The sequence below is a fragment of the Oncorhynchus kisutch genome, linkage group LG6, assembly GCF_002021735.2.
Source record: "Oncorhynchus kisutch isolate 150728-3 linkage group LG6, Okis_V2, whole genome shotgun sequence".
NCBI classification, from domain to species: Eukaryota; Metazoa; Chordata; class Actinopteri; order Salmoniformes; family Salmonidae; genus Oncorhynchus; species Oncorhynchus kisutch.
Genome location: NC_034179.2, coordinates 75,004,001 through 75,030,928, shown reverse-complemented (window position 1 = coordinate 75,030,928; position 26,928 = coordinate 75,004,001). Strand labels below are relative to the sequence as shown.

Below are 26,928 nucleotides of genomic sequence, written 5' to 3'. Positions count from 1 at the left end.
GGAGATGCCAGCCAGTGCACCAAATCGTGGCCTACTATGTGGAGCTGGAGAGAGTTGAGAGACTTGTAAGAGAATCACACTCTGGGCTGTGGGGAAGCTGTTTCAGACGAGAGTGTCATTCGGAGCGAGAGCCATATCTTCATGACAAACACAACTTCCTAAGAATTTTTTTAAATAGACGAGGGAATAAAATAGACAGGAATATCAACTAATGGTCAAAGCCCGCTCTCCTTTAAGCTTCCAGTGGGCAACAGTTAGGAGACATCATCCTCTCCAGAATGATACTACAAGACAAAAGTACTCCAGCTGTGCTATTGCAGTCCTTTCTTCTCTCTCTTTTTAAAGTAACTGTCCAGCTTTTCCAGATTTCTATGAAATATGACCTATAATAATGAATTACAATGAGTGAAATAGTTTTCCTTCCTAAATGTTTTAATGAAGTTTGTTAAAAAGCAGCTTTTCTGTGTTGGAAGGGTGTGGGTGTACCCCAACAACAGAACGGTGTGGTCATCAAAAATATTAATGTGAGTAGACCTCCGAATGGCCAGCTAATCCTCCTCTATGAGGAAATAGTGAGCATTTTTTAAACTGTCTGTTTGAGATACAAGCTTGGAGGTGGGGTTTTTCTAATGTTTGATTTTTTGTTTTGGCCACAAATATGGGTATAGGATGAGTTAACAACATTATTTGGGTATACAGTGCATTTGGAAAATATTCAGACCCCTTGACTTTTTCTCCCCACAATTACATTACAGCCTTATTCTAAAATGGATTAAATAAATGTTTCCCTCATCAATCTACACACAGTACCCCATAATGAGAAAGCAAAAAAACAGATTTATTTTGTTTTCTTGCAAATGTATTAAAAAATGTAAACAGAAATGCCTTATTACACATCAGTATTCAGACCCTTTGCTATGAGACTCAAATTGATCTCAGGTGCATCCTGTTTCCATTGGTCATCATTGAGATGTTTCTATAACTTGGGAGTCCACCCTGTGGTAAATTAAATTGATTGGACATGATTTGGAAAGGCCCTGCCAAGCCGCACTGCTTCTTGACACACTGCTCACTTAAACTGGAAGGCAGCCGCACAAACGTGTCGGGGGAAACACCGTACAACTGGCGACTAAAGTCAGCATGCATTCCCTAACCCGGACGACGCTGAGCCAATTGTGCGCCGCCTCATGGGTTTCGTAGTCGTGGCCGGCTGCGACATAGCCCGGAATCGAACCTGCATCTGTAGTAACGCCTCTAGCATTGCGATGCAGTGCCTTAGACCGCTGCGTCATTCGCGAGGCTCCGAATGCACTGTAAGTTAACAGAATATTAACTTTTAAAAGTGAGATTTTCACTGGACAATTACTTTAAGACATGTGGACGGTACGAATCCCTGAAAAGTGACAGCGGAGTTGATCAGTGAACTCTCTGTAGTTTGACTTGAGAGCTGCTCTTGGGTATATAACATTTCTCAAACCGTCTGTCTGCTGGGACGAGCTGTCATTCGTTACATGGGAGAACACCGCAATATGGTTTACCCCCCCCGGGCGAGACTTCAAAGTGTTCAGAGCTCATATACTTCCATCATCCTTAGGCCAGAAAAAAACTGTGAAATCTGGCATGAGAGCTACAGTAGTTGTCTGGGCAAGAGTAGCCACACTCCTCAAAAGCTAACAAAGAACTATGTGCTGTTTCAAGGTCCCTTGCTTGAGTTTAGCTGGAGTTCAACTCCTTCCAGGGGTTTAAGGAGAGGTTCTGTGAGGTAAACGTTGCCAGAAAACTGATTGCAGCTTGAAGACAACATTGTCCTGTCATGTAAAATCACTGCTCTTGGAGTGGGTGAGACAATTCTCCTCAGGATCCACTAAAAAGTGATACCTCCCCTCGCTTTTGAACCAACCAATGTGTTTACTGAGAGGACTGTGAAAATGGTTACTTGTTGTCTAAGAAGTGTCATTCTAGGATTAAAATTGTTCCTGAGGTTAGAACAGCATGGAGACGTCTTCCTGGTGGATTGGCACATGCCTCCATGCTCCACTCTAACCAACACATTTCAAGGTGACAAATCCGGTCTGTCATGTTTGCTCTCTCCTAGCTTCAAGGTCTGGCAACGACATGTGGGAAATCTGTTTAACACTCCCAAGATAACATATTTAGTGTCTATTCTCTGCAATAGCACTACCTCTTCATGGCTGAAGAGCTGAACAATCACAAAAAAGGAGATCTGAATGCCAGATGTTGCATTTCTATTTATAATGGTGAGATATTTAGAGACAGAGAATTGGGTTAAGAAAAACTTTCTGGCATGCAACAACAATTTACATAAGCCTCCGAACAGCGAATACACTGGTGCAGGGCACAAAGAGTTGAACCAGTAAACACTGGGCCGCATCGCAGGCACTACTACAAAAACAACTGCTAACAATGCTATGTCCTTGTTCTCTCCTGGCTGTTCCTCATTGGATGGAGATGCTAACTCTGCCCGCCAGCTGTCAAGCCCAGAGAGAACCTCCCCATCGCCCCAGAACGCCAAAGGACACCCCTTCCATTAAAGCTTATGCTTACCATTCCCTTTGGTCTCCTCCTGGAGCGCTCAAAGGAAGCCAATGAGAGGAAAGGAGGAGTGTGTAGGTTAGCGGATGGGGGCAATACGAGGGGAATTAATAAAATGGTGTAAGTGCATCATGGGCGTAGAAAATCCCTCCAGGGACAGATGTGACATTTCTCAGCGGCAGCACTTTCCAGGAAGAGAAGGGGCTTTACAATACCCTCCTCTACAGGGGGCTGGGCTGTCACTATGATGGATTCATAAATCCTGCTAACGAGATTACAGAGTAAGAAAATATGTCAGTGAGCGAGCGGTCTGCACAGCACGCACAGGCCGGCCAAGAAGCGGGTCACGTGTGCAATCGTGCGTGTGCAGCACTCGTTTGTGTGTGAGAGTAGGATATTCCTTATTTGTGACTTCTATAGTCAAGACATAGTTGAGAGATGGATTAAAAAACCAGTGTCCCTGAATAAATATGTCAGCATAGGTACATGTAGCCGAGCACATACTTTGTCATATATCTCTTCAATATAGCTGGAAGAGCGTAGGTTGAATCCATAATACACCCTAGGAGTAAGAGTCTTGTCTTGATCATTCATTAACAGGAGCTGTTGGGGTTGAATAGATTGCACAATTAGAACCTGCACTGGGCTACAGGATCAAATTAACCACGAGACATGCTGAACGCCAAACCCAATGTCTTGAATCCTAAGAAACAACACTATGACAAAAACAAAGCACTTCATAAAAGCAGACGTGATGCTACTGTACCGCGAAAGCAACTCCACTTCTTTGATCTAGCATTGCTCATTCACAATGGCAGCTGAACAAAAAATGGCAGTGGTGGCCAGCAAATCTATCACAATCCCATCTACACACCTCTGCTGTCACACACTGACCCATCATCTCCGAGAGGCCTGGGATGTGAGCCGCGGTAACACATGCCCCACATTCCATTACTGAGCCATTAGAGGGCGAATTGTCACACGTGAGGTGGCTACGAGGTGAAGCCTCTTGCATTGGGTCATCCATCAGGCTAGTTGACTGAGGGTCACTGCCATATTGTGTACTGGACTGCACAACGCCATAAAGGCCTCTGTAAATGCAGTATAAACTCGCTCACTAGCATACATGCTACAGTACGAGAGCAGCGCTAACAAGCGAGTAGTCACTAGCGCCTGCTCGGTGATAGATGGCAAGTGCAGACGATTAGTCCACTGCTATTGTTGCGGTTATTATCCAATTAGCTGGCATGCTTAGCCGGGTTGACTTACAAGAGCAATTTTCACCAGCATAAGACATTCAGCGGGAATAGCTCTGGTAGGTCATATTACAAAAACAATAACGATGGCAGGTCATATTGAACAGCCCCGGGCTGGTACAATGAGTCATCATTTATGGGGTATTGCAGGGCTATGTAAACAGAACACAACGATAACAATAAGAAACGGATGCTGTGACAATGACATAGGCGCTCACTTAAATAGCAATAATGTTTACAGGAAACAAAGAGGAAGAAAAATGATGGAAAATGGGGCAAACCTATTGACTTTTATGATTGGGCTTAAATAGCACACTGTATGACTTCAATAGGACTTTAGAGGCCCGTTTCTATGGTTTTCTATCTCCAATAGGGTCGCTGGGGAAGCAAGAGTAAATAGTTTCAAGTTTAAATACCAGAATAACTACTGTGCATTTTACAGATTTTGTTTCTACAGTGAGAAGACTAATTGAACACTACGAGACCCTTATGGATCAAAGCAATAAGGTGAAAATTAGGCAATACTTCAGAATATAAAAAGATGAAAGATGAAATTGTGATAAGAACCCAGTTGGGTATGACCTCCACAGTGGCAAAATGTACCCAATAAAAAATACAAGTTAAATGGGGTTTTATTGCATTTTCAACTTTACTGATGTGTTTCCTAAAATGTGTTATATAGCGAATGTTCCCACGTGCGCGCTAGCCAACAGCTTGCAGATACAGTGCGGGTATAGCCTACAGGATGAGATTATTATGGACCAAAGAGCTTGGTTATTTTTATTTGTCAAACGGCAGCCAAGCATCGATGATCATGTCACCAGAACAAGACCCTCAATATTTATTGGAAAGAAGCATCAAGCTCATCACCTTGCACTTTCACCACCCTGTCAAGTTCATCATAACTTAACTCATCTGTTGCCTAATAAATTGCCGAGTCGTAGTGGGAGGACCACAACATATCATTTGAAAATCTAAGTTTACTTCGATATGATGGTTATTATATAAAAATCTGAAAATGTGTTTCATCCTCCATTTCTCGCGTAATTAACTTTAGACAAAAAGATCCCAGTTTGTCTAGCGTATTTTGTTTTGCCGACATTTGGCAAGTTTACAGACAAATTTCTTTTCACGACATGTACTTAACTTGCATAAAAAAGGTTGGATGTAAGCCTGCTTACTGGGGCGGCAGGGTAGCCTAGTGGTTAGAGTGGTGGACTAGTAACCGAAAGGTTGCAAGTTCAAATCCCCAAGCTGGCAAGGTACAATAAAAAATCTCTCATTCTGCCCCCGAACAGGAAGTTAACCAACTATAACCAAGCCGTCATTGAAAATAAGAATTTAATCTTAACTGACTTGCCTAGTTAAATAAAGGAAGAATAAAAACGGTCTGCATTTTGTTCTGTAGAGCACATTTATTTCTTATCTTAACCTCCTTTGGGAAAGTCTTCTTTACATTTGGACATCTGGTCAGTCCATTGCTGCCAGTGTCACGGTTGATACATCTGAGACGTAGTGATGGAGATGGTGTAGCGTGAACAGTCTCCCCAACGAGGACTCCTTTACGTGTGTGAAAGAGTGACAGCTGCCCGTGTCCCTGAGGGTGCCACTGACTTCCTTCCTCCGCATGGGTTCTTGTTATGTAAGTGGTTTCCTTGACGACCGAGAGGTGCCTCAGAGTGTGTCCTGAGTTGCCATGACCGCCCACACCGGTTCTGATTGGCTTTGGCTTGGCTATAGGATTTCCCAGGGGAATACACCTGTGGGTTGAGGTGGTGGCTTCTCCGAATGTCTATTGGCTACAGTACATTATCTTGCAAAGGCCCAGACACAAGTTTGTTTTCTTTAAAACACACAAGTACACACAGTCAGAGAAATATACATAAGACATGCAACAAACTAACATGCAATTATAACATATAAAAATAAAAATCACAGCATCTCCTCACACACTGAGAGTAAGAGAGAGATAGAACGAGAAGAGAAAAGCAGACTTATGGGAAAGGTTCTCACCATTTAACTAAATCCTTCCCTCAGTAAAGCTTGAGAAAATTAAACCCACATTTCTTCCGTTCTGCATGAATTGTTGACAAACAACCCCGGGAGAGGAGGATAATCAACTTTCCATTCAAACCAAGTCTTTCCTCTGCTCTCAAACTGAAGCCTAATTCTGTGTCCCTTCACAGATGACGTGTGACGTGGACACAGAGGGGGTGAATGAGAGAGCGGGAGAGAGAGATAGCGAAGTACAGTATGTTTAATGGCAATCACCTGACAGGGGAGGCGAGGGAGGAAGTGAGGCAGTAGCATCCCTCCAATCACGTCATACCCCCCAGGCTCCCCAGCCGGTGATGGAGGGAAAGGTGGGGGTAGAAAGGAACTCGTCCTCTAAACATTCTTTATTTCCAGAGCCTGCTGTCATTAGTGTGGTGGTTAGTGTGGTGGTGGTAAAAGAGTATGTGTTTGTACAGGGCATGGATAAATGAGGGAGAGACAATCAACAAGTATACAGAGCCTTCTGAAAGTATGTATTCCACGTTGTTACAGCTCGAATTAAAAATGGCTTAAATTTTTTTTTCCTACAACCCACACAAGTGGCTCAGGTAGTGCAGTTCATCCAGGATGGCACATCAATGCGAGCTGTGGCAAGAAGGTTTGCTGTGTCTGTCAGCGTAGTGTCCAGAGCATGGAGGCGCTACCAGGAGACAGGCCAGTACATCAGGAGACATGGAGGAGGCCGTAGGAGGGCAACAACCCAGCAGCAGGACCGCTACCTCCCCCTTTGTGCAAGGAGGAGCACTGCCAGAGCCCTGCAGGACGTTTGGCATTTGCCAGAGAACACCAAGATTGGCAAATTCGCCACTGGCGCCCTGTGCTCTTCACAAATGAAAGCAGGTTCACACTGAGCAGATGTGACAGACGTGACAGTCTGGAGACGCCGTGGAGAACGTTCTGCTGCCTGCAACATCCTCCAGCATGACCGGTTTGGAGGTGGGTCAGTCATGGTGTGGGGTGGCATTTCTTTGGGGGGCCGCACAGCCCTCCATGTGCTCGCCAGAGGTAGCTTGACTGCCATTAGGTACCGAGATGAGATCCTCAGACCCCTGAAACCATATGCTGGTGCGGTTGGCCCTGGGTTCTTCCTAATGCAAGACAATGCTAGACCTCATCTGGCTGGAGTGTGTCAGTAGTCCCTGCAAGAGGAAGGCACTGATGCTATGGACTGGCCCGCCCGTTCCCCAGACCTGAATCCAATTGAGCACATCTGGGATAACATGTCTCGCTCCATCCACCAACGCCATATTGCACCACAGACTGTCCAGGAGTTGGCAGATGCTTTAGTCCAGGTCTGGGAGGAGATCCCTCAGGAGACCATCCGCCACCTCATGTCCAGGCGTTGTAGGGAGGTCATACAGGCACGTGGAGGCCACACACACTACTGAGCCTCATTTTGACTTGTTTTAAGGACATTACATCAAAGTTGGATCAGCCTGTAGTGTGGTTTTCCACTTTAATTTTGAGTGTGACTCCAAATCCAGACCTCCATGGGTTGATGCATTTGATTTCCATTGATAATTTTTGTGTGATTTTGTTGTCAGCACATTCAACTATGTAAAGAAAAAGTATTAAATAAGAATATTTCATTCATTCAGATCTAGGATGTGTTATTTTAGTGTTCCCTTTATTTTTTTGAGCAGTGTATATACACCCCAGTCAAAACACCTTGGCGGTGATTACAGCTGTGACTCTGAGTAAGTCTCTAAGAGCTTTGTACACCTGGATTGTATAATATTTGCATTATTCTTTTAAAAATTCTTCAAGCTCAGTCAAGTTGGTTGTTGATCATTGCTAGACAGCCATTTTCAAGCCGATTTCAAGTCAAAACTGTAACTAGGCCACTCAGGAACATTCAATGTCATCTTGGTAAGCAACTCCAGTGTTTTTTTTGGCCTTGGTGGTTTAGGTTATAGTCCTGCTGAAAAGGTGAATTTGTCTCCCATTCTGTTGGAAAGCAGACTGAGCCAGGTTTTCCTCTAGGATTATGCCTATGCTTAGTTCTATTCTGTTTATTTTTATCATAAAAAACTCCCAAGTTTGACAAGCATGCCCATAACATGATACAGCCTCCACCATGCTTGAAAATATGAGTGCTACTCAGTGATGTGGGGCGGCAGGGTAGTGGTTAGAGCATTGGACATATAACCGAAAGGTTGCAAGTTCATATCCCCGAGCTGACAAGGTACAAAAAGGTACAAATCCGTCGTTCTGCCCCCTAGGCCGTCATTGAAAATAAAAATAATAATTTGTTCTTGTTTTTTAAAAATACATTTGACCCATTTTTCTCCCCAATTTTGTGGTATCCAATTGTTTAGTAGCCTCTATCTTGTCTCATCGCTACAACTCCCATACGGGCTCGGGAGAGACGAAGGTTGAAAGTCATGCGTCCTCCGAAACACAACCCAACCAAGCCGCACTGCTTCTTAACACAGCGCGCATCCAACCCGGAAGCCAGCCGCACCGATGTGTCGGAGGAAACACCGTGCACCTGGCAACCTTGGTTAGCGCGCACTGCGCCCGGCCCGCCACAGGAGTCGCTGGTGTGCGATGAGACAAGGATATCCCTACCGGCCAAACCCTCCCTAACCCGGACGACGCTAGGCCAATTGTGCATCGCCCCACGGACCTCCCGGTCGCGGCCGGTTACGACAGAGCCTGGGCGCGAACCCAGACTCTCTGGTGGCACAGTTGGCGCTGCAGTACAGCACCCTTAATGACTGCGCCATAACAAACGGGTTAAATACTTAGATTCAAGACATTTCAGTTTGACATGGTTGATGAATTTTTAAAAACATTTCTAAAAACATCATTCCACTTTGACATTATTGGGTATTGTGTGTAGGCCAGTGACAGTCTCAACGTAATACATGTTTTATTCAAGCTGTAACACAACAACATTTGGAAATAGGGGTATGAATACTTTGACGGAACTGGATGTCTAAATCCAGCAAAAGAAGCGTGCGTTGAACTTCTGTTGTCACAGTAACAATGTGGGAGGCAGAAGAGTAAAGGACAACAATTAGAGAGTAAACAATGCTGAAAGCTATAGCCAATGGCAGGCACAGGAAGGAAGGTGGGAAGAGAGAGCCGGGCAAAGATGGTTAACTAGAAAGGCTAATGTGGTTACCAGGGGAACATGACACCCCTCTTTTCTCAGTCTCTCTCGTCATTCACTTTCCTCAAGCACATAATCAGTCTCATAGCAATAGGTTATCTTTAGGGATTATTCATAATAGAGCACCACTGAGTCGAGAACATTCAAGGCAAAATCCCAATACCATTTTTCCTTAGGTGGATGGCAACAGGAAAATGGGGACAACAGCATAGCTACATGAGGAGGCTCGCCCCACCTAAATTAGACTAAGGGGAAACACTGCCGCGCTCCGGGCACCCAGGCCTGTGTTGGGTGTGGTCTGGCAGCTTCCAGGGGAGTAGAATGGCTAGGCTACACCATAGTGACTGACTGCCACCAACAGCAAGAGCACTCAAGCGGTCTGCGCCGCATGCCTATTGACTGGCTGCCAGGCTCATAATTGAAATCTCCAGCCCTTATTCCGTTCAGACACTGTTGGATTAGCTAACCCGGCCGCTCCACTAATGGTGTCCGGGAGAGTAGTTCTCCCTGTCTCCTCATCTCTCTCCACCCACTATCTCTGTACCTCACACTCGCTACATGTCTTTCTTTGTGCTCTCATTTCTCTCTCTTGAGCTCTTTTAGATACATCCTCTGTGCATCCATCCTTCTTCTCTAGCTTGAAGTAATCAAACATGAAGTAAAAATGAGCTTCAGCTTGGTTTTCACTGATTCCAGTCATGTCAGGTGAGTGGTTATAAGATAATTCATGGAAGGGAGGTAAGAAAAACATTTTTTTTATAGTCAAAACAATGCTGTTCTATCTCGGTTCTTTCTCCTCTATCTGTGTGCATCTCTGTGTCAAAACAGAACCACAGACAAAGCCTTTAATTCAATCAATGGGGTCAACTTCAGGGGCTAAGAAGTCAAAAGCCAATATTCAGTCCCTGGCAGGAGGCATCTTTCCCATTGATTGCCATCATTAGCGTGTCTGAGCACGCCATATAGCCAACCCTTTTCGTTTCCAAGGTGAAAAATGCGGGAATAATGCCTCGAAAACATTTCAGTGTGAGACGGATAGGAAATCCAATTGGCTATCAGGATCCATCCATCTCAGCTGCCTGCTGGTGTCCAGTGAGAGCTGCTCCACTTAAAACCTAAATCAGTAATCACTGTTTAATTCCCTCCCTAACAGGCCTGACCCAGGACAAAGACATTAAGAGATGATATTATCTTAAGTCCACCAGAGCATATTGGACACGCATGAGAGAATAAAGCTAGATTTGATATGGACGCATGGGAGGTAGTTTGAGATAATACGCTTTGAGAATATGACTGTTTGTCAAACACAGAAAGCCGTAGACAGATGAAACCCCTAACAAAGGCTAGGGCACATAGGATCATTGTCCTCAGTTTAGCCCAACAAGACCATTTGAAAACATTCCAAACCTCAAACAATCCCTATAGATACAGGACAGTATATGTACAACAAAACGACTTGAACAAATAAATACCAGATGAAAGGAATGATATCTGTGACTGAGCTATCAGGTCACATACTGTATGTTTATTAAACAATCAAATATACATTAGTCGGCAGAGAAAGCCTTCCAAGCCATAACAATCCTAAAACAGTTCATATCAGTTATGATGCAGGCAGCAACCATTTCACACACACACTCACACTAGCAAACGAGTGGGAAAAGGCTACAAGCAACACACAATATCACACAATTCATTTTTTAATTTTGTATTTAACTAGACAAATCAGTTAAGAACAAATTCTTATTTACAATAACGGCTTACCCCGGCCAAACCCTAACGACGCTGGGTCAATTGTGCACCGCCCAATGGGACTCCCAATCACGGCCGGTTGTGATACAGTCTGGAATCGAACCAGGGTCTGTAGTTACACCTCTAGCACTGAGATGCAGTGCCTTAGACTGCTGCGCCACTCGGGAGCCCCCATGACGTTTACAAAACATAATTGAAAACAAGTCATTGTAAAGAGGGAGTGTGTTTATGGGGGAAAGCCCAACAGAAACAACAGTTTGGAGTGGAACAATGAGTCTTGATAAGGGGTCAAGAAAAAATTTAGATGTTGGGTGCCTGCCAATACCTGGTAGATTCAGAGGAAGCGGAACAGGGGGAGAGAAAGATAGAGAGCTAGAGAGAGAGAATGTTGAAATTAAAGACATATATCCTGCATATTAATATTCAAATCTGTGTCCTGCTCCACTTCCTCCAAATACACGTCACACCCTTCTGTAACACTCTCGCACATTTGTTTGTGACCTCTATGAGCATGTGGAACACCCTGACCAATCACTTCATAAGGTGGACAATTAAGAATGCTTGCAACATTCCCACCACATAATGATCCACTGGCTGTCTCGCCCTCTCTGAGGATGGATGGAAGAGGGAGAGTGATAAAGAAAAAAGGGAAAACCCAGACTAGTACACCCTGGTGGCCTGAACAGAGAACTACACTGTGAGCTCCATCTTATCTTGGTGGAGAAGCTGTATTGAAAATAACTATCCAATTAGAGCCTTTCATCTTCACAAGCCTGTTGTGGTCCTCGCCTTTTTTGATGGCCAGCTTGTGAAATGGTGGCCTGTTGCCATCTATGGGGCAGATTTCAGAGAGACGCCTTATGTTATCTGGGCTAGACAGTGTCGAGGAGCGATGTCACAGTCGGCTTACCAGCCTCTTTAACAGCCACAGCTTTCCGCCGAGATGTAACATTATGCGTTTCCCACAATGCACCCTGAACTAACCGGGGGTGGGGTAAGTGATTTAGGGTTATGGGGGCTAAAAGGGAGATGTGCCTACTCCACCCTCATTACGGTGAACGCTTATTTGTGAGAAGGATGGAGGATTTGACATGGATAACTTTTGGGCTTCTTGAAAGCCTCTTAACTATGGCATTGCAGGGAGATGAATAATACTGAGGAAAACAAGAACTAACAAGAGCTTCTCATGGAAATCCCTCACTTGAAATACCTGCACATGAAAAACCAACACATTGCTATAATAATAATAATTATAATAGGTACTTTTATAGTGCTTTTCAAGGACCCAATATGCCAGTCTCTTTGTCACACACTTTCCCACCTTTCAGTCATATTACGATGCACCCTGCATAGACAAATACTCTCACGTCACACATTCGCATGACATGCCATCAAAAACATGCCATTCCAATCTCTCGCTCTCTCTCGCACACACACACATTTTCTCATACACTCCTATCTCTCGTCTACCTCGGAATTACACACAGCTGTTCCCCTATCGCAAACACCCTGGCATTAACCATCCTGGTGGGTGGGGGGTATGAGTTTACCCCAGTGGAGTGGTAAAGCAGTGGGGTGCTCAGCGAGGGGGTGACAGGTCCTCGTTCACCCATTGGGCCTTATCTCAGGACCATAAATGAGGAGTCAGCAGGGAGGTAAAACCAGCCTTATGAGGATAGGCGTCGTACTGTATTGTGGGGACAATTCTCAGATAATATGAAAGTGTTGTGATATAAGCAGAGCAGCCCTCTGTGAATCTAATTGGTTCATCTTCAAAGGGGCTGGGAGCCACAGTGTGCTACTTGAATAGGATGAACTGGCCAGAAATGTAATTCAGTTCATTGTGACATGTCTGACTCCTGAGACCCTGAAAACAGTTCAAATGGAGTTAGAATCAAGTGGGAGCTGTCGTCAGCGTTAAGCAACCATCTTTTCACCTTCAATACCAAATCTACATGCAGCAGGCACAAAACAAGGCTCCTTGATACTTCTCGATTTTGTCCACACAGTAGTACTGAACTAAGGACAGCAGGAAGTTTGTTTATGCCAAACCTCCCCTAGTGAGTCTACAGACCAAAACTGAACTAGGACCAGTGGTTGAGTAACTACCTGGGAGCCTCTTGGTGGGCTGCAGTCTCATGTTGAGGGCCTGGTGGGAGAGTAGGGGGGAGGAGGGCAGCGAGCGTGACACGCCCTCCATGATGCGGATGTGCTGCATGCCCTCGGTCACCGGGAGAGGAGGCCCCCCGTAGTCGCCCTCAAATAGCCCGTCACCCTCTGTGGAGCTGCCGCCTAGGAAGGAGAGACAGAGAGGTGTCATATAGTCATTTATACTACATTCCCACACACCGACAGAATTTGTCATTTGAAATCAACTCCTGTTCACAAGAGACCTAAAAACCAACACACTGACATATTACATTATCACCACTCACAATATAGTGCAGACACACAGACACACACACATCGCTCGCTGACACATTTCATTAACAGCACACTCAGTATCATCTCCGACTGTGTCAACACCTCCAGTTTTAGACACGGTTGAGGCTGCAGTTTCACCGTACAAGCTGGTAAACCTCTGCAACTGTCATCCTAGTGTTAAAGGATGGGTCCATTTTGTTTCTCTCTCAGACAAGCACCTGCCTGTTGTCTGGTAGTGAAACAGCAGGCTAATTAGGATAGGGTAGGATAGCACAGCCACTAGGGATGCTGGAATGTCAGAAAATGTGGAATGAAAATGTCAGCTGGAACATTCAATAGCTCTGACTGTGCCAGATATCCAAATATAGGAGAAACTGATGATCAATAAAAATGTATCCAATTGATCAAGAATAAAGGCAAAGACTGAATGTGGCATTACTCTATCCTCCCTCTCCTTCTTTCTACAGCACACTAAACGTTTCCCCTGGCAAGAGCAGGTAGCCTAGTGGAAAGGTCGCTGGTTCGAATCCCCGAGCCGGCAAGGTGGAAAAGTCTGCTGTTCTGCCCTTGTGCAAGGCAGTTAACCCCCCAACAACAAATACTCCCCGGGCACCGATGACGTGGATTAAGCCAGCTCCCCCCGCACCACTCTGATTAAGAGGGGTTGGGTTAAATGCGGAGCACACATTTCGGTTGAATGCATTCAGATGCGCAACTGACTAGGTATTCCCCTTTCCCTAACGTACTCACAGTACTCTTCAGTCAAGAAGCACCTGAGTGCCACCATGTCAGGTGACAGGCACCTCAGACAGGGACACTGGCTGATGACACCAGCATCAGTGTGTCACTGGCAACCCATGTAACACAGCACAAGGCCACACTAATGAACATGTATTAGTAGACAGGGAGAGGGGAAGGTAGGTAGCAAGGTGAAAACAGGCTGTCACAGACAATTCTACACACAGAGGAACAGCAGTTTGATTGGAATACACAGTACAGACACATACGCCCCGCTTGGATTATGTTTTAGCAATTTGCGTCTGTTGATGTTTTAATTGTGTATGATGTGACTAAGTGTGAGTTCAGCCGTGTGTCTGTGTTCGACTGTGCTAGATGTCTTTTCAGACTTTGTATGAGTCATCCTGCATACAGCATCAACCACCTGCCACTCCCTTCCCAGCAGCCTTAATGCCTTTCACCTTCTCAATCTATGGCTGGATCTGTGCCTATTGGCCAACTCTAATCCAACTGCTTCTACATCACTAGGAGGAGTGGGTATGGTGAGGGGGGCTGAGAGAAAGGGGGTAGGGGTGGTGTTAAACGGGTGAAATGCCTTTCTGGGCATTTCAATTCACAGCCAATTAAACGTATAATGTTATTACTGTGCTGCTGTAAAGAGATATTACAACAGTATATTTAAGCACAACAGGCCTCCCGTTACGTGTCCCCACCTAGCCCTCTGGCCCCTCAGAGACAGTATATCAGTCCCTGTGCCCGAGGCCTGAGGCAGAGAAGGGGGAATAAGATAGGGATAATGCCGCTGCGCCCTTCAATGTCATGAAAGGTAATCTGCCAGCCAGGGGAATTTGCAGTGCTGCAAAAGTGTAATAAAGAGCATAGCTTTAACCTTATGGGAGCCAAGTGTATCTACCGGTATGTAACAGCAATGACTGTCTCTCTAGGGTGATGGAGTTGGAGACATCCACAGATATGGGCGATGACTGTATGTACACTACACCATGCTGAATGTCCATGTTGACAGCACTACATAACCACCAGATGAATTGATACAATAGACCACACCATCACAGAGATACAACGATGAGCTCCACAAGTTGTTTTCTTTGAGATCATACTGTAGATTATGAGCAAAGTGAGCCATGTGTCTCGAATGCACAGTGAACAGGGGAGGGTTACGACCCTGACAGAGAGCGAGAGAAAGAGGGAGAGAGCGAGAACTGTCTTATTGTTTGAGCTCCGGTTGCACTGCTCCAGTTATGAAACAGTAGATGTAAAGGAAGGGAGGAGTGGAAGAGCGGAGGAGAGGAGAGGGAGTTGTGGCCATCATGTTCTGGTATTTAAGGCTGCTACTAGTGTAGATCTCTTCAGTACATCTGCATGGGAAGGTAAAGTAAAAGGGACCACATGCGCACACACACACGTGCATCAGATGGTGTCAGACAGGAAGCTGGCCTGTTGTGTTGAACTCGTCTACTGAACGGCTCGGCCTCCAAACAACAGATGGACCGAGCGGACGGATGGCCAGTTACACAAGAGGGAGGGAGGGTCATGTGGTGTGTGTGTGTGTGTGTGTCTCTGTGTGAGAGTGAGTGACTGAAGTGAGAGAGACATAGAAAGAGATGGGGGGAGATGGAGACCACAATTTTCACCATATGCCCATGTCCGCAATTAATATAATCACTCTCTAACTTTACTGCGGAGGTAAAATGTCACACCCTTTGGCTCCACATGGAAATGTCTTCTGGAGCATCTCTCACAATGTGGAAGAAGAGCCTTAACCACCCGAATGGATGAATGCCGAGACATGATAGAAAATGCACCCCGTCACTAAATGACTTCAGAGACCCAGGCAGGCAGCTCTAAGCCTGGGAGAGCAAGGAGGGAGCAGACTAATCACCAGTGAGAACTGCCACGAGGGAAGGAGGTAAAAAGTGTCACCGGAGCGGAACCGCAACCGACTTTGTGAAGGAATTCATACGTTGCTTTGATCAAAAACCCACCACACAAACGGCAAAGGATGTCAGGGGAAATCGGATTTGCGGTATGACAGAGTGTTAAAACACTAGCTGTGACTGAGGTGTTTTCTGTCCCCTCAAGGAGATCAAAGGGACTCTAGAGTGGTGTGGCAGGAGAGCTTTCCCCCTAACAAATGGTCCAGGATCAGCTATATTATCATGTCCCTAATGGTTAGGGGTAAGATTTGAGGTTGTTTTATCTGATCCTAACTAAATAAGTGATTATGGGGAAACATTTACATTCAGTGAATTTTATAAAGGTGACAGTGGAAAGGACATTCAGTCACCCTGACAAAATACATACTGTACTGAACATTGGTCACAGTTCGGAAGCAGTCAAAAAAACAAGGCAAAGGACAGCAAAGAGTGAGCAGTTGAAAGCAGGGGAAAGGAGGCTAGTTTGTGAGTGTTTGTTCATGCATTTGATCATTTGGTTGCCTGTTTGTGCTGTGTAGCCTAAGCATTGCCACACATTTCCTCTTTTAGTATTGGTTTTGTCAGATGAATGTATGTATTAGAATTAGGCCTAGCTGACCTCCGTGTAATAGCATGAGGAGGACTACCAAGGCCCATAATGCACTGTTTTCCGCACACACACTTCGGTGAAATGTAAGGACATTTTGGCGTCATATTATTTTCCCTAACCTAACCCTAACATGAATCTCAAAACCCCTAACCTAACCCTAACATGAATCTCAAAACCCCTAACCCTAAACTCAAAACCTAACCTGTAAACTTAGCATAGCATTTGAACAAATTCAGGACCTGACTTTTCAAGACATTGAGGTGAAGTGTTAGGACATTTCAGTCCTGAAAATGTAGGAAAACATGTGCACACACACACACAATACCCTGAAAACAATGACTCCACAGGATGGGGGAGTAAGTTAGTGATAGAGAGCGGCAGAGATCTCAATTTATGTACAGTGTGTAAAGCGACTGCTCACCTAATGAAAAAAATCACTCCACTAAATCTGAGTACCGACCTGCCTAGTGTCCTTGAGTCTGAAATGGAGCGCAGGACAGGGGTTACAGCATCATCCCACACCATTCTCTCCCTCTCTCTTTATCTTCCTCCCTCTCTTTGCTCTATTACCATAGCAGGGGGAGAGCAGTATTGTGAGGCAGAGGACAGGGAAAGAGAACAAGGGAAAAAGTAAAGATGAAGAAAAGAAAGAAATGTTGATCCTATAATTTTTTAAAACCTAAACCTCACAGTTTAACAAATATTTCCCTGTCGTCTATGGACAAGTTAAATAAATTATCTAGGCTAATTACCTCTACAATATGGGTTGACTGGAACAATTCCATACAAATTTCTCCTGTAGGCTTGATTATATCAGGTCCAGCATGTTGAAAAGCAATTGTTCTAGTACATTACCCCCCCCCCCCCCCCCCACGCAAAACCCAGCAGCTTGGGTACTAAGCCCAAAGCATGGCCTAAATCTGCTCTGTGTGGCACTGCCCAAAGTCCCATTCCCATTTCGAGAACAACCCCCCCAACACCAGCTGGGATGATTTGTGGGGGGGCTATCATGCTAACACCATAGCCAACAGTAGGACCACAGAGAGCTATTGGCAGAAAGTGGAGCGCCATACGGTGCTCTGGCATTAAGCCATGTACATGACGCAACTCTCCATAGTCACACACACACACACGGCGTAGAGGGGGCGGTTACGACAGCGGCTTGTGTCATGGGAACACATGTTCCATCCTGTGTTGTCATGTAGCCTTCCCTAAAGGCTGTTGCCTATAACCAACCGACGTGCCTGGGAGCACTACCCTATGGCAGCCTTTCCCACATGGTGGATCCAAACCAATTACACTGGGTTGCAAGCTTAAGACTGGGCTGTGGCAGAAAGAATTGTTTGGTAACACTATTTTTCAGCTGGCACCTAGTAGTTTATTTACACACGTATAGTGAGGTATCAATGGTTACTTTCTGGCACTTCGAATAATTCAACATGCCCGGTGCCTCTTCACATCTTTTAGGCTAGCTTAATATTCAGAGACATTCTTTAGTTCTCTCCACTTTGTCTGGTGAGACACACCACATGGATCAATAAGAGAGCGGCTCTGACATCCACGAAGCAGACACTTTACACTGACTCACACTCTTAATTAGGCAATAAAGGGGCTTTGGGCTCTGTGGAAGCCTTATGTATGACGTATTCACAAGACGGATGGGATTCAATAACTGTAAATGTGATACTAGTAAACTGCAGGAAGTCTCTATTTGAAATAGAGAAATTCATGCAAATGTTGGGTTCACCTAAGAAATGTCCAATACCGGCAGTAACCATACCCTACATCTGTGTACATTGTGTCTGAAAGTAGTCAATCAGACCTGTCAATTAAAATGACTTAGAACTTGTAATAAATGCATGTACTAGTCATAGCAAAAGTATGCAAGACAATCTATTCTAATTATGTGGACTGATGAGTTGTACTCAGAAGTAGAGGTTTACACTTAATGTATCCAATATGCACATTAGGAATGAACCTATACCTATTTGAACAGGTCTGCTCTGACCTTGGTCTACTCTGAGCTGAAGGTGACCAGCTGTGTTCCTCCAGTTCCAAATCAATCCAATACTTTTTCACATGCTTTGTAAACAACAGGTGTAGACTAACAGTGAAATGCTTACTTACGGGTCCTTTTCCAACAATGCAGAGTTGAAGATTCAAAAATATAGGAGGAATAAATACACATTGACTAACGAACAATAAAAAGGAGTAAAAGTAACATGGCTATATACAGGGAGAACCAGTACTGAGTTGATATGCAGGGGTACGAGGTAATTGAGGTAGCTATGTACTGTACATATAGGTGGTGGTAAAGTGACGAGGCAACAGGATAGATAAAACAGTAGCAGCAGCGTATGTGGTGAGTGTGAAAGCGTGTGCGGCGTCAGCATGCATGTGTGCGCGTGTTGTGTGTGTGGGCAAACAGTATGTAGTGTGTTGTGGTGTGTATGTGTGTGTTGGGGTGTTAGTGTAAGTACTGTATGTGTGAGTGCGTGTCCATAGAGTCAGTGCAAGAGAGTTTGTGCCAAAATGGGCCAATGCAGGTAGTCATTTGATTAGCTATTTAGCGGTCTTGTTTGTAGTCCCTTTGAGTGGGACACAGAGACAACAGACCAGACTTCACCAATAGGGCCGGGAATGTTTCCTAGCCCAGGGTTAGCTACACCATCTTTAATCATTGTATTAGAGGTACCGTACTATAACCTTACTTGCCAGGCTTATTTTGTTACTACAAATTATTTTTCTCCACATAGAATTATATATGGGGGAAACAAGACCTGAGGTACCATACCTAAACATACAATTCCAATCCTCACCTGTTTTCTCTTTGCTGTGGGGAATATTGTCCTGCTTGTTTGGAGCATGTGAGGAGCTAAATGTGCCACATGGACTCAATTTATGCCCAAAGTAGACAGTGCAAGGGTGTGAACAGGTGTGCAGTTACCTACCGCTTACTTACTGTAATAATAATAATATTTTTGCAGGAATTTCCTTGCGAATGTTAAAGCCTTGTACAGCCTAGTAGACATTATAAACATGCACTTCCAGTTGTAACGTGTGACATGCTAAGGGATGCTAGTTAAGGTGTGTGTGTGTGTCTCTGGCCTGGAGAAAGAAGCAATGCTTGGGCGTAGTCTTGCGTTGTTGAATAATTCAGCTTTCTGGCTGGTCAAGGGGAGGGCTGTGTGTGTGCGTGCGTGCGTGTTTCTGGGCTGTGTGTGAGCGAGACCATGAGGGAGTGGGTTAGCCAGCGAGAGGAGGAGAAAATAGAGGAGAGGAGACAAGACAAAACCCTGGGCTGTGAGCCACCACTCCTCCACTCCTGTTTTCTATCGGTTCTGTTTGTTCCTCCTCTCTGTCCGTCTGTCTCTCATCAAGTGTGCCACTGGGCTCTCTCTCACTCTCCAAACAAAGCATGCTAAAGTTCATCTAGTGGCGTCTGCTACAAGCTAAACTTTGCTAGCAGAGCACTGTTTATCCCACTTCAATGAAAACGACAAGGTTATAATAGGGCTCAGAGGTTTTCCCAACGACCTGACCTGTTCCTAAAAATACACTGAGAGGGAAGTAACCAGACATTCAGTTTAAATCAAAGGCATCTGTTAGCAGCAGGCTAAAGCTAATGGCAGAGGTGTAGACGATGGCATCAGGCAGTGTCATAATATGGTTTCCTCAATGGACACTACAACATGTTAATGAGAAACAATGTGAGAACATCAAAGCAGGGTGTGACAACATTATCAACCAGATGATAAGATAAGGGACATGGACACAGTATCAGAGTGTAACAGAAGATAACTCCTCACAAAACCCAGACATAATATACTCTCTGCTAGTTCTAAATGATGGCCCATTTAATACAGAGACATTGCCACAGTAGGCAAGGTAACCAATCCAGCCTTCCTCTTACTCATTGCATATCCAGTAAATCACCAGCAGAATCAATTTTCATATTCACTCTGTTGGTAATGCTTACATATTGGATCCTAACTCTAAAAGTAGGAGAGATCCCACTCTGGAACTTTGAAAGCCAGCAGAATATATTATGTTCAACAATATATAGCAATCAAATGTTGAAATCAAAATACTACTCATATTACAGAGCAAGCGGTAACGCCTCATATGAATCCTACAGACGAAGAACCATATGTGTGACAATTTTTCCATTTTAAGATAATCAGTTGTTTTTATATTATTAATTGTGTGTACCACATGAGGTGTTTTATGGTTGACAAATAATTCACCATACCCATATCTTCCAATAATTGATATTTTTTTTGTTATTTCAAAAAACACTTTTTTATTCAGTTTGTGGAAGAACAGTATATCTCCAGTGATGATTTCAGTTTGTGGAAGAACAGTATATCTCCAGTGATGATTTCAGTTTGTGGAAGAACAGTATATCTCCAGTGATGATTTCAGTTTGTGGAAGAACAGTATATCTCCAGTGATGATTTCAGTTTGTGGAAGAACAGTATATCTCCAGTGATGATTTCAGTTTGTGGAAGAACAGTATATCTCCAGTGATGATTTCAGTTTGTGGAAGAACAGTATATCTCCAGTGATGATTTCAGTTTGTGGAAGAACAGTATATTTCCAGTGATGATTTCAGTTTGTGGAAGAACAGTATATCTCCAGTGATGATTTCAGTTTGTGGAAGAACAGTATATCTCCAGTGATGGTCTCAGTTTGTGGAAGAACAGTATATCTCCAGTGATGGTCTCAGTTTGTGGAAGAACAGTATATCTCCAGTGATGATTTCAGTTTGTGGAAGAACAGTATATCTCCAGTGATGATTTCAGTTTGTGGAAGAACAGTATATCTCCAGTGATGATTTCAGTTTGTGGAAGAACAGTATATCTCCAGTGATGATTTCAGTTTGTGGAAGAACAGTATATCTCCAGTGATGATCTCAGTTTGTGGAAGAACAGTATATCTCCAGTGATGATTTCAGTTTGTGGAAGAACAGTATATCTCCAGTGATGATTTCAGTTTGTGGAAGAACAGTATATCTCCAGTGATGATTTCAGTTTGTGGAAGAACAGTATATCTCCAGTGATGATTTCAGTTTGTGGAAGAACAGTATATCTCCAGTGATGATTTCAGTTTGTGGAAGAACAGTATATGTGACATTTTGCATGACTCTTGTAAGATGTCCTTTTTTAACACCTGATTTGTTTGAAGTACTTTCAAGTACATATGCCCTTCATGTAAATAACTTAAATCCAATATGTAGTTAATTCATTTGTATGGAGGTTCATTTAAAGGTGGTCTATCAACTTCAGCACTGATGACTTTTCTTAAAAGTTGAGTCATGAAATCTTAGTCTCATTTAAAATAAAGCCCTCAATGTTACCATAGAATAACTACAAAAATAGAATACAATTAAATTAATTCAATCAAAACAAGCACATCAAAACAAGAACATGTACATATCAAATATGAATCAATGTGATGTGCCAATATGCATGTCCATTATGCAGGTCTCCAAGGTCAATATTACAAAACGTTCAGAAAACCATTCTCTTTGTGTTTAACACTATGATCAGCAATTAGGTTTTGAATTGCGTTAAACCCATGCTAAAGGCAAGAAATGTCCTTCTGTACTGAGGTGACAGCAGTAAATAAGTATTAACTGCTTAGAGTTAATGCTAAATGTGGTGACAGAGAGACACTGTATATTGTAATGAATAAAAAAAGGGAATCAAGATCAAATGAATACTCACATACTGTATGTGACGACTTATTGGTTTTTAATTCATTCAGATTAAAAAAGGTTCAAATTAAAGAAGGTTCACACAAAATTATTCTCAACAGAACACATTGTACATAACATTTTCTACACTAGCAACAACATCTTAAAATTAAATTAATTCAATATATTGTGCTGGTTCAAATCATGCACAAATTCATTCACATAGAAAACACCTACTTACTATACATTTAATTTCCTACAATAGGGGTGACATGTCTACTGAAATGTATTCAGATTCAACATACTATACAGGTTCAGGAGATCATAAACTCAAACAGTTAATTATGTAGCTTGGTTTAACAACAAATGATTCACTCTGCAGTGATTTATAAAAAGAGCGTGCAGCAGCTGGCAAGTAGTTGAGCAGGTCATCAGATCTTGTTACTTGTTTTTTTTGATGGGCAGAGGACTCTCATATGCTCTAGGATCGTGGATTGCAAAATAGGGAGGTTGAGGTGTAGCTCCTTGTTTTGATTTGGAGATCATCCACGATTTCCATCCTTCGAATAGACTGTGGCTCTGTCTGGTGTACAGATTCCAAGGATCCTCAACTGAAATTAGAACAGAAACATTTTAAGTTCCTGACATCAATAAACAACTTTCACAGTCATGCGTTAGGATATTTTATTGTTAGAACAACATGTTGCATGTTGATGGGATGTTAGTAAACTATTCTCTGTGCAATACCTGTGACTTTTAACCACCTCACTGAGGTCATCTGTAGGTCGCATGAGGACAGAATCTGGGAGGTGCCTGAAGTCTTCACATTGCATCCTCATTACCTTGAATGGTTTTGCTGGTTGTGCTTCAAGTATCATCTTTGAAACATCGTCAGTGAAGGACTGACACCTTGCGCCTCTTCTCGATGGTGGCAAAAGATCGATCACAAGGAAGAAAATAATGACCAGAGACCATGAACTTCTTTAAAAAAAATGTTTCTCCCCTTTTCCGTGGTGTTCATCGCTACAACTCCCGTACGGGCTCGGGAGAGACGAAGGTCGAAAGCCATGCGTCTTCCGAAACACAACCCAACCAAGCCGCACTGCTTCTTAACACGGCGCGCATCCAACCCAGAAGCCAGCCGCACCAATGTGTCAGAGGAAACACAGTGCACCTGGAGACCTTGGTTAGCGTGCACTGCGCCCGGCCCACCACAGGAGTCGCTGGTGCGCGATGAGACAAGGATATCCCTACCGGCCAAACCCTCCCTAACCCGGATGACGCTAGGCCAATTTTGCGTCGCCCCACGGACCTCCCGGTCTTGGCCGGCTGCGACAGAGCCTGGACGCGAACCCAGAGTCTCTGGTGGCACAGCCAGCGCTGCGATGCAGTCCCCAAGACCACTGCGCCACCCAGGAGCCCGACCATGAACTTCTGCTCAACTTGGGTAAAGTAACCCATAGAGACGAGCATCGACATCAGATTGAGCATCCGCCAGTTGTTATTCTGCCCACAGCATCTGTCACTGAAGGTGATCAACTTGCGCACCTCTGGTTTGGTGAGTGCCGTGAATTTTGTCTTCACCCACTTCAATATGCCGCTTGCCACCTCAATGGAACCTCGGTGTGCAATCCCTGCAGGATACAGTGTAATGTTACATATAACTAGCTAGCTACTGTAGCCATGTTGATTCATACGGTGGATGGAGAAAAAGTAGCTAGCTATGTTTCTTCTATAATCTAGCAATAACATTTGTAACGATAATGTATAAGTTAGTAGCCAACGAACTTCAGCTAATATGTTTTCTCTATAGTTACAAATTAGACAACCCAGAACATTCATGTTAGTTACTGTACTCTATAAATAGCTAGCTTGATTGTTTGATATACGGTTCTTCCACATACCTCTTTTGGGCAGCTTTTCTTGACCCTTACGATTTGTATAGGGTTTTCCCGCATCCCGTAAGATCTTACTTTGCCTGTCTTTACATTTTTAGTATTGTTTTACGTCTCTTTCCCACATATCCGCGATTTTCATCAGCAACAGAAAAGTTGTACGCTTGTCCGTCCATTCTGAGTGGTGCACATAAACGGTTATTCCACGAGAGCCTATCTTTAAAATGTAAAATTATTGTTAATTAGCACGTGGAAAGCTTGTGAAACTGATTCACTATAGAAAAAGGGTGTCCAATAATGATTTTTCATGTAGATCTCTTTATTTTTTAAATGTCACATACAGTGGGGAGAACAAGAATTTGATACACTGCTGATTTTCCTACTTACAAAGCATGTAGAGGTCTGTCATTTTTTCTCATAGGTAAATTTCAACTGTGAGAGACAGAATCTAAAACAAAAATCCAGAAAATCACATTGTATGATTTTTAAGTAATTAATTGGCATTTTATTGTATGATGTAAGTATTTGATACATCAGAAAAGCAGAACTTAATATTTGGTACAGAAACCGTTGTTTGCAATTACAGAGATCATACGTTTCCTGTAGTTCTTGACCAGGTTTGCACACACTGCAGCAGGGATTTTGGCCCACTCCTCCATACAGACCTTCTCCAGATCCTTCAGGTTTCGGGGCTGTCGCTGGGCAATACAGTCGCCTCTTCACTGTTGACGTTGAGACTTGTGTTTTGCAGGTACTATTTAATGAAGCTGCCAGTTGAGGACTTGTGACGCATCTGTTTCTCAAACTAGACACACTAATGTACTTGTCCTCTTGCTCAGTTGTGCACCGGGGCCTCCCACTCCTCTTTCTATTCTGACTAGAGCCAGTTAGCGCTGTTCTGTGAAGGGAGTTGTACGAGATCTTCAGTTTCTTGGCAATTTCTCGCATGGAATAGCCTTCATTTCTCAGAACAAGTATAGAGTGACGCGTTTCAGAAGAAAGTTCTTTGTTCCTGGCCATTTTGAGCCTGTAATCGAACCCACAAATGATGATGATCCAGATACTCAACTAGTCTAATCAGAACAGCTTTCAGCTGTAGTAACCTAATTGCAAAAGGGTTTTCTAATTATCAATTAGCCCTTTAAAATTATAAACTTGGATTAGCTAACACAACATGCCATTGGAACAAAGGAGTGATGGTTGCTGATGATGGGCCTCTGTACGCCTATGTAGATATCCCATTAAAAATCTGCCGTTTCCAGCTACAATAGTCACTTACAACATTAACAATGTCTACACTGTATTTCTGATCAATTTGATGTTATTTTAAATGGACAAAAAAATGGCTTTTCTTTCAAAAATAAGGTCACTTAGAAATGTCCCCAAACTTTTGAACGGTAGTGTATGTCAACAATCTTTCCTCCAAAGCACTATTCTATGGCTTACATTTCATGAAAATCCCCCAAATCATGGTCTTTTTTTGTCTGTGTTTCGTGAAGAATCACACAGAAATGTTGTGGGAGTGCAAGCGCAAGAACAGTTTGGGAATGTAATGTTTCTGCTGAGCCACTGTACTGTGTGGTGGGCACTTATCTAACCAGCCGCCCCCAACAAATACTCAACCATGCCCACCTTCACCAGCCACCCACTATACTCATTACCCACACTCTACACTCTCATACTGGGCTATGGATTGGCCAGAAGAGAACAATACCATTAGCTGTTTTTTCTCTCTGGGTGGTTAATGATGTGAGGATTTTAAAGCAAGTCATTTCCTCTCTATTCAGAAGCCATCAGTGCTTCCCTGCTGCTAGGCATTAGAGCAGAGTTAAAGCAGAATAAGAAGAGCAGCAGAGAAACTTCACAGGCAGAGCAACTTGATCCCATTGTGCCCTGCCTCTCTCTCTCCCTCTCGAGAACCCAGAGTGGGCGAGAGATACTGACAGTGGAGGGATGTGTGTGTGTGTTTAAGAGGGTAGAGGCAGAAAAGGAGAGGGTGAATATGGGTAAGAATGAGAGTGTGTGACTGTGCATCGGAGGGTGAGGGGTGTGTGTGAGTGAATGTGTTTGTGTAAATGAGAAAAAAATAATGCATGTTGATGGGATGAGTGTGTGTACGTGATTGGATGCGTGTCAGACAGTAATTGTATACCTTCCTAATATTGAGTTGCACCCTTCCCCCTTCCCTCAGAGCAGCCTCAATTTGTCAGGCCATGGACTCTACAAGGTGTCGAAAGCATTCCACAGGGATGCTGGCCCATGTTGACCCAAATGCTTCCCACAGTTGTGTCAAGTGGCTGGATGTCCTTTGGGTGGTGGGTGATTCTTGATACACACAGGAAACTGTTGAACGTGAAAAACCCAGCAGCATTTCATTTCTTGACACAGACCAGTGTGCCTGGGCACCTACTACCATACCCTGTTCAAAGGCACTTGTGTCCTGCCCCTTCACCCTATGAATGGCACACAATCTCAAGGCTTAAAAATCGTTCTTTAAATCTGTCTCCTCCAAGTGACCAAGAGATCATAGCTTTTACCTAGATTCACCTGGTCAGTCTATGCCATGGAAAGAGCAGGTGTCCTTAATGCTTTGTATACTCAGTATGTGTGTGTGTAACGCATGTGAGTAACGTGTGCAAGTAACGTGTGTGAAACGCATCTGTGTGTAACGCGCATAACGTGTCTGTGTGTATCGTGTTTAACGCGTCTGCATGTAACGTGTGTGTAACGTGCCTGTGTGTATCGTGTGTGTAACGCGTGTGAGTAACGCATCTGCGTGTAACGTGTCTGTGTAACGTGTGTGTGTAACGCGTGTGTGTAACACGTATGTGTAACGTGTGTAGTGTGTGTGTGTGTAACGTGTCTGTGCCTTTATCTGCAGGAGCCCTGTGCTGC

The 26,928-nt window shown here is 43.9% G+C and overlaps 1 protein-coding gene and 1 long non-coding RNA gene across 4 annotated transcripts in view; both read right to left on the bottom strand.

Moving 5' to 3' along the window:
• Nucleotides 1–26,928, bottom strand: part of LOC109898567 (protein TANC2) — a 141,051-nt gene that overhangs the window by 32,798 nt on the left and 81,325 nt on the right. For all 3 annotated transcript variants that reach the window (XM_031827540.1, XM_031827542.1, XM_031827541.1), the window contains one exon: nucleotides 12,844–13,026. In XM_031827540.1, coding sequence (XP_031683400.1) covers nucleotides 12,844–13,026 — 183 coding nt within the window. The remainder of the gene's footprint in view (nucleotides 1–12,843; nucleotides 13,027–26,928) is intronic.
• LOC109898568 (uncharacterized) lies at nucleotides 22,174–23,203 on the bottom strand. Its single transcript, XR_002256371.2, has 2 exons — nucleotides 22,886–23,203; nucleotides 22,174–22,749 (listed from the first exon to the last, which is right to left on the bottom strand). It is a non-coding gene; the product is annotated as an uncharacterized LOC109898568 (long non-coding RNA).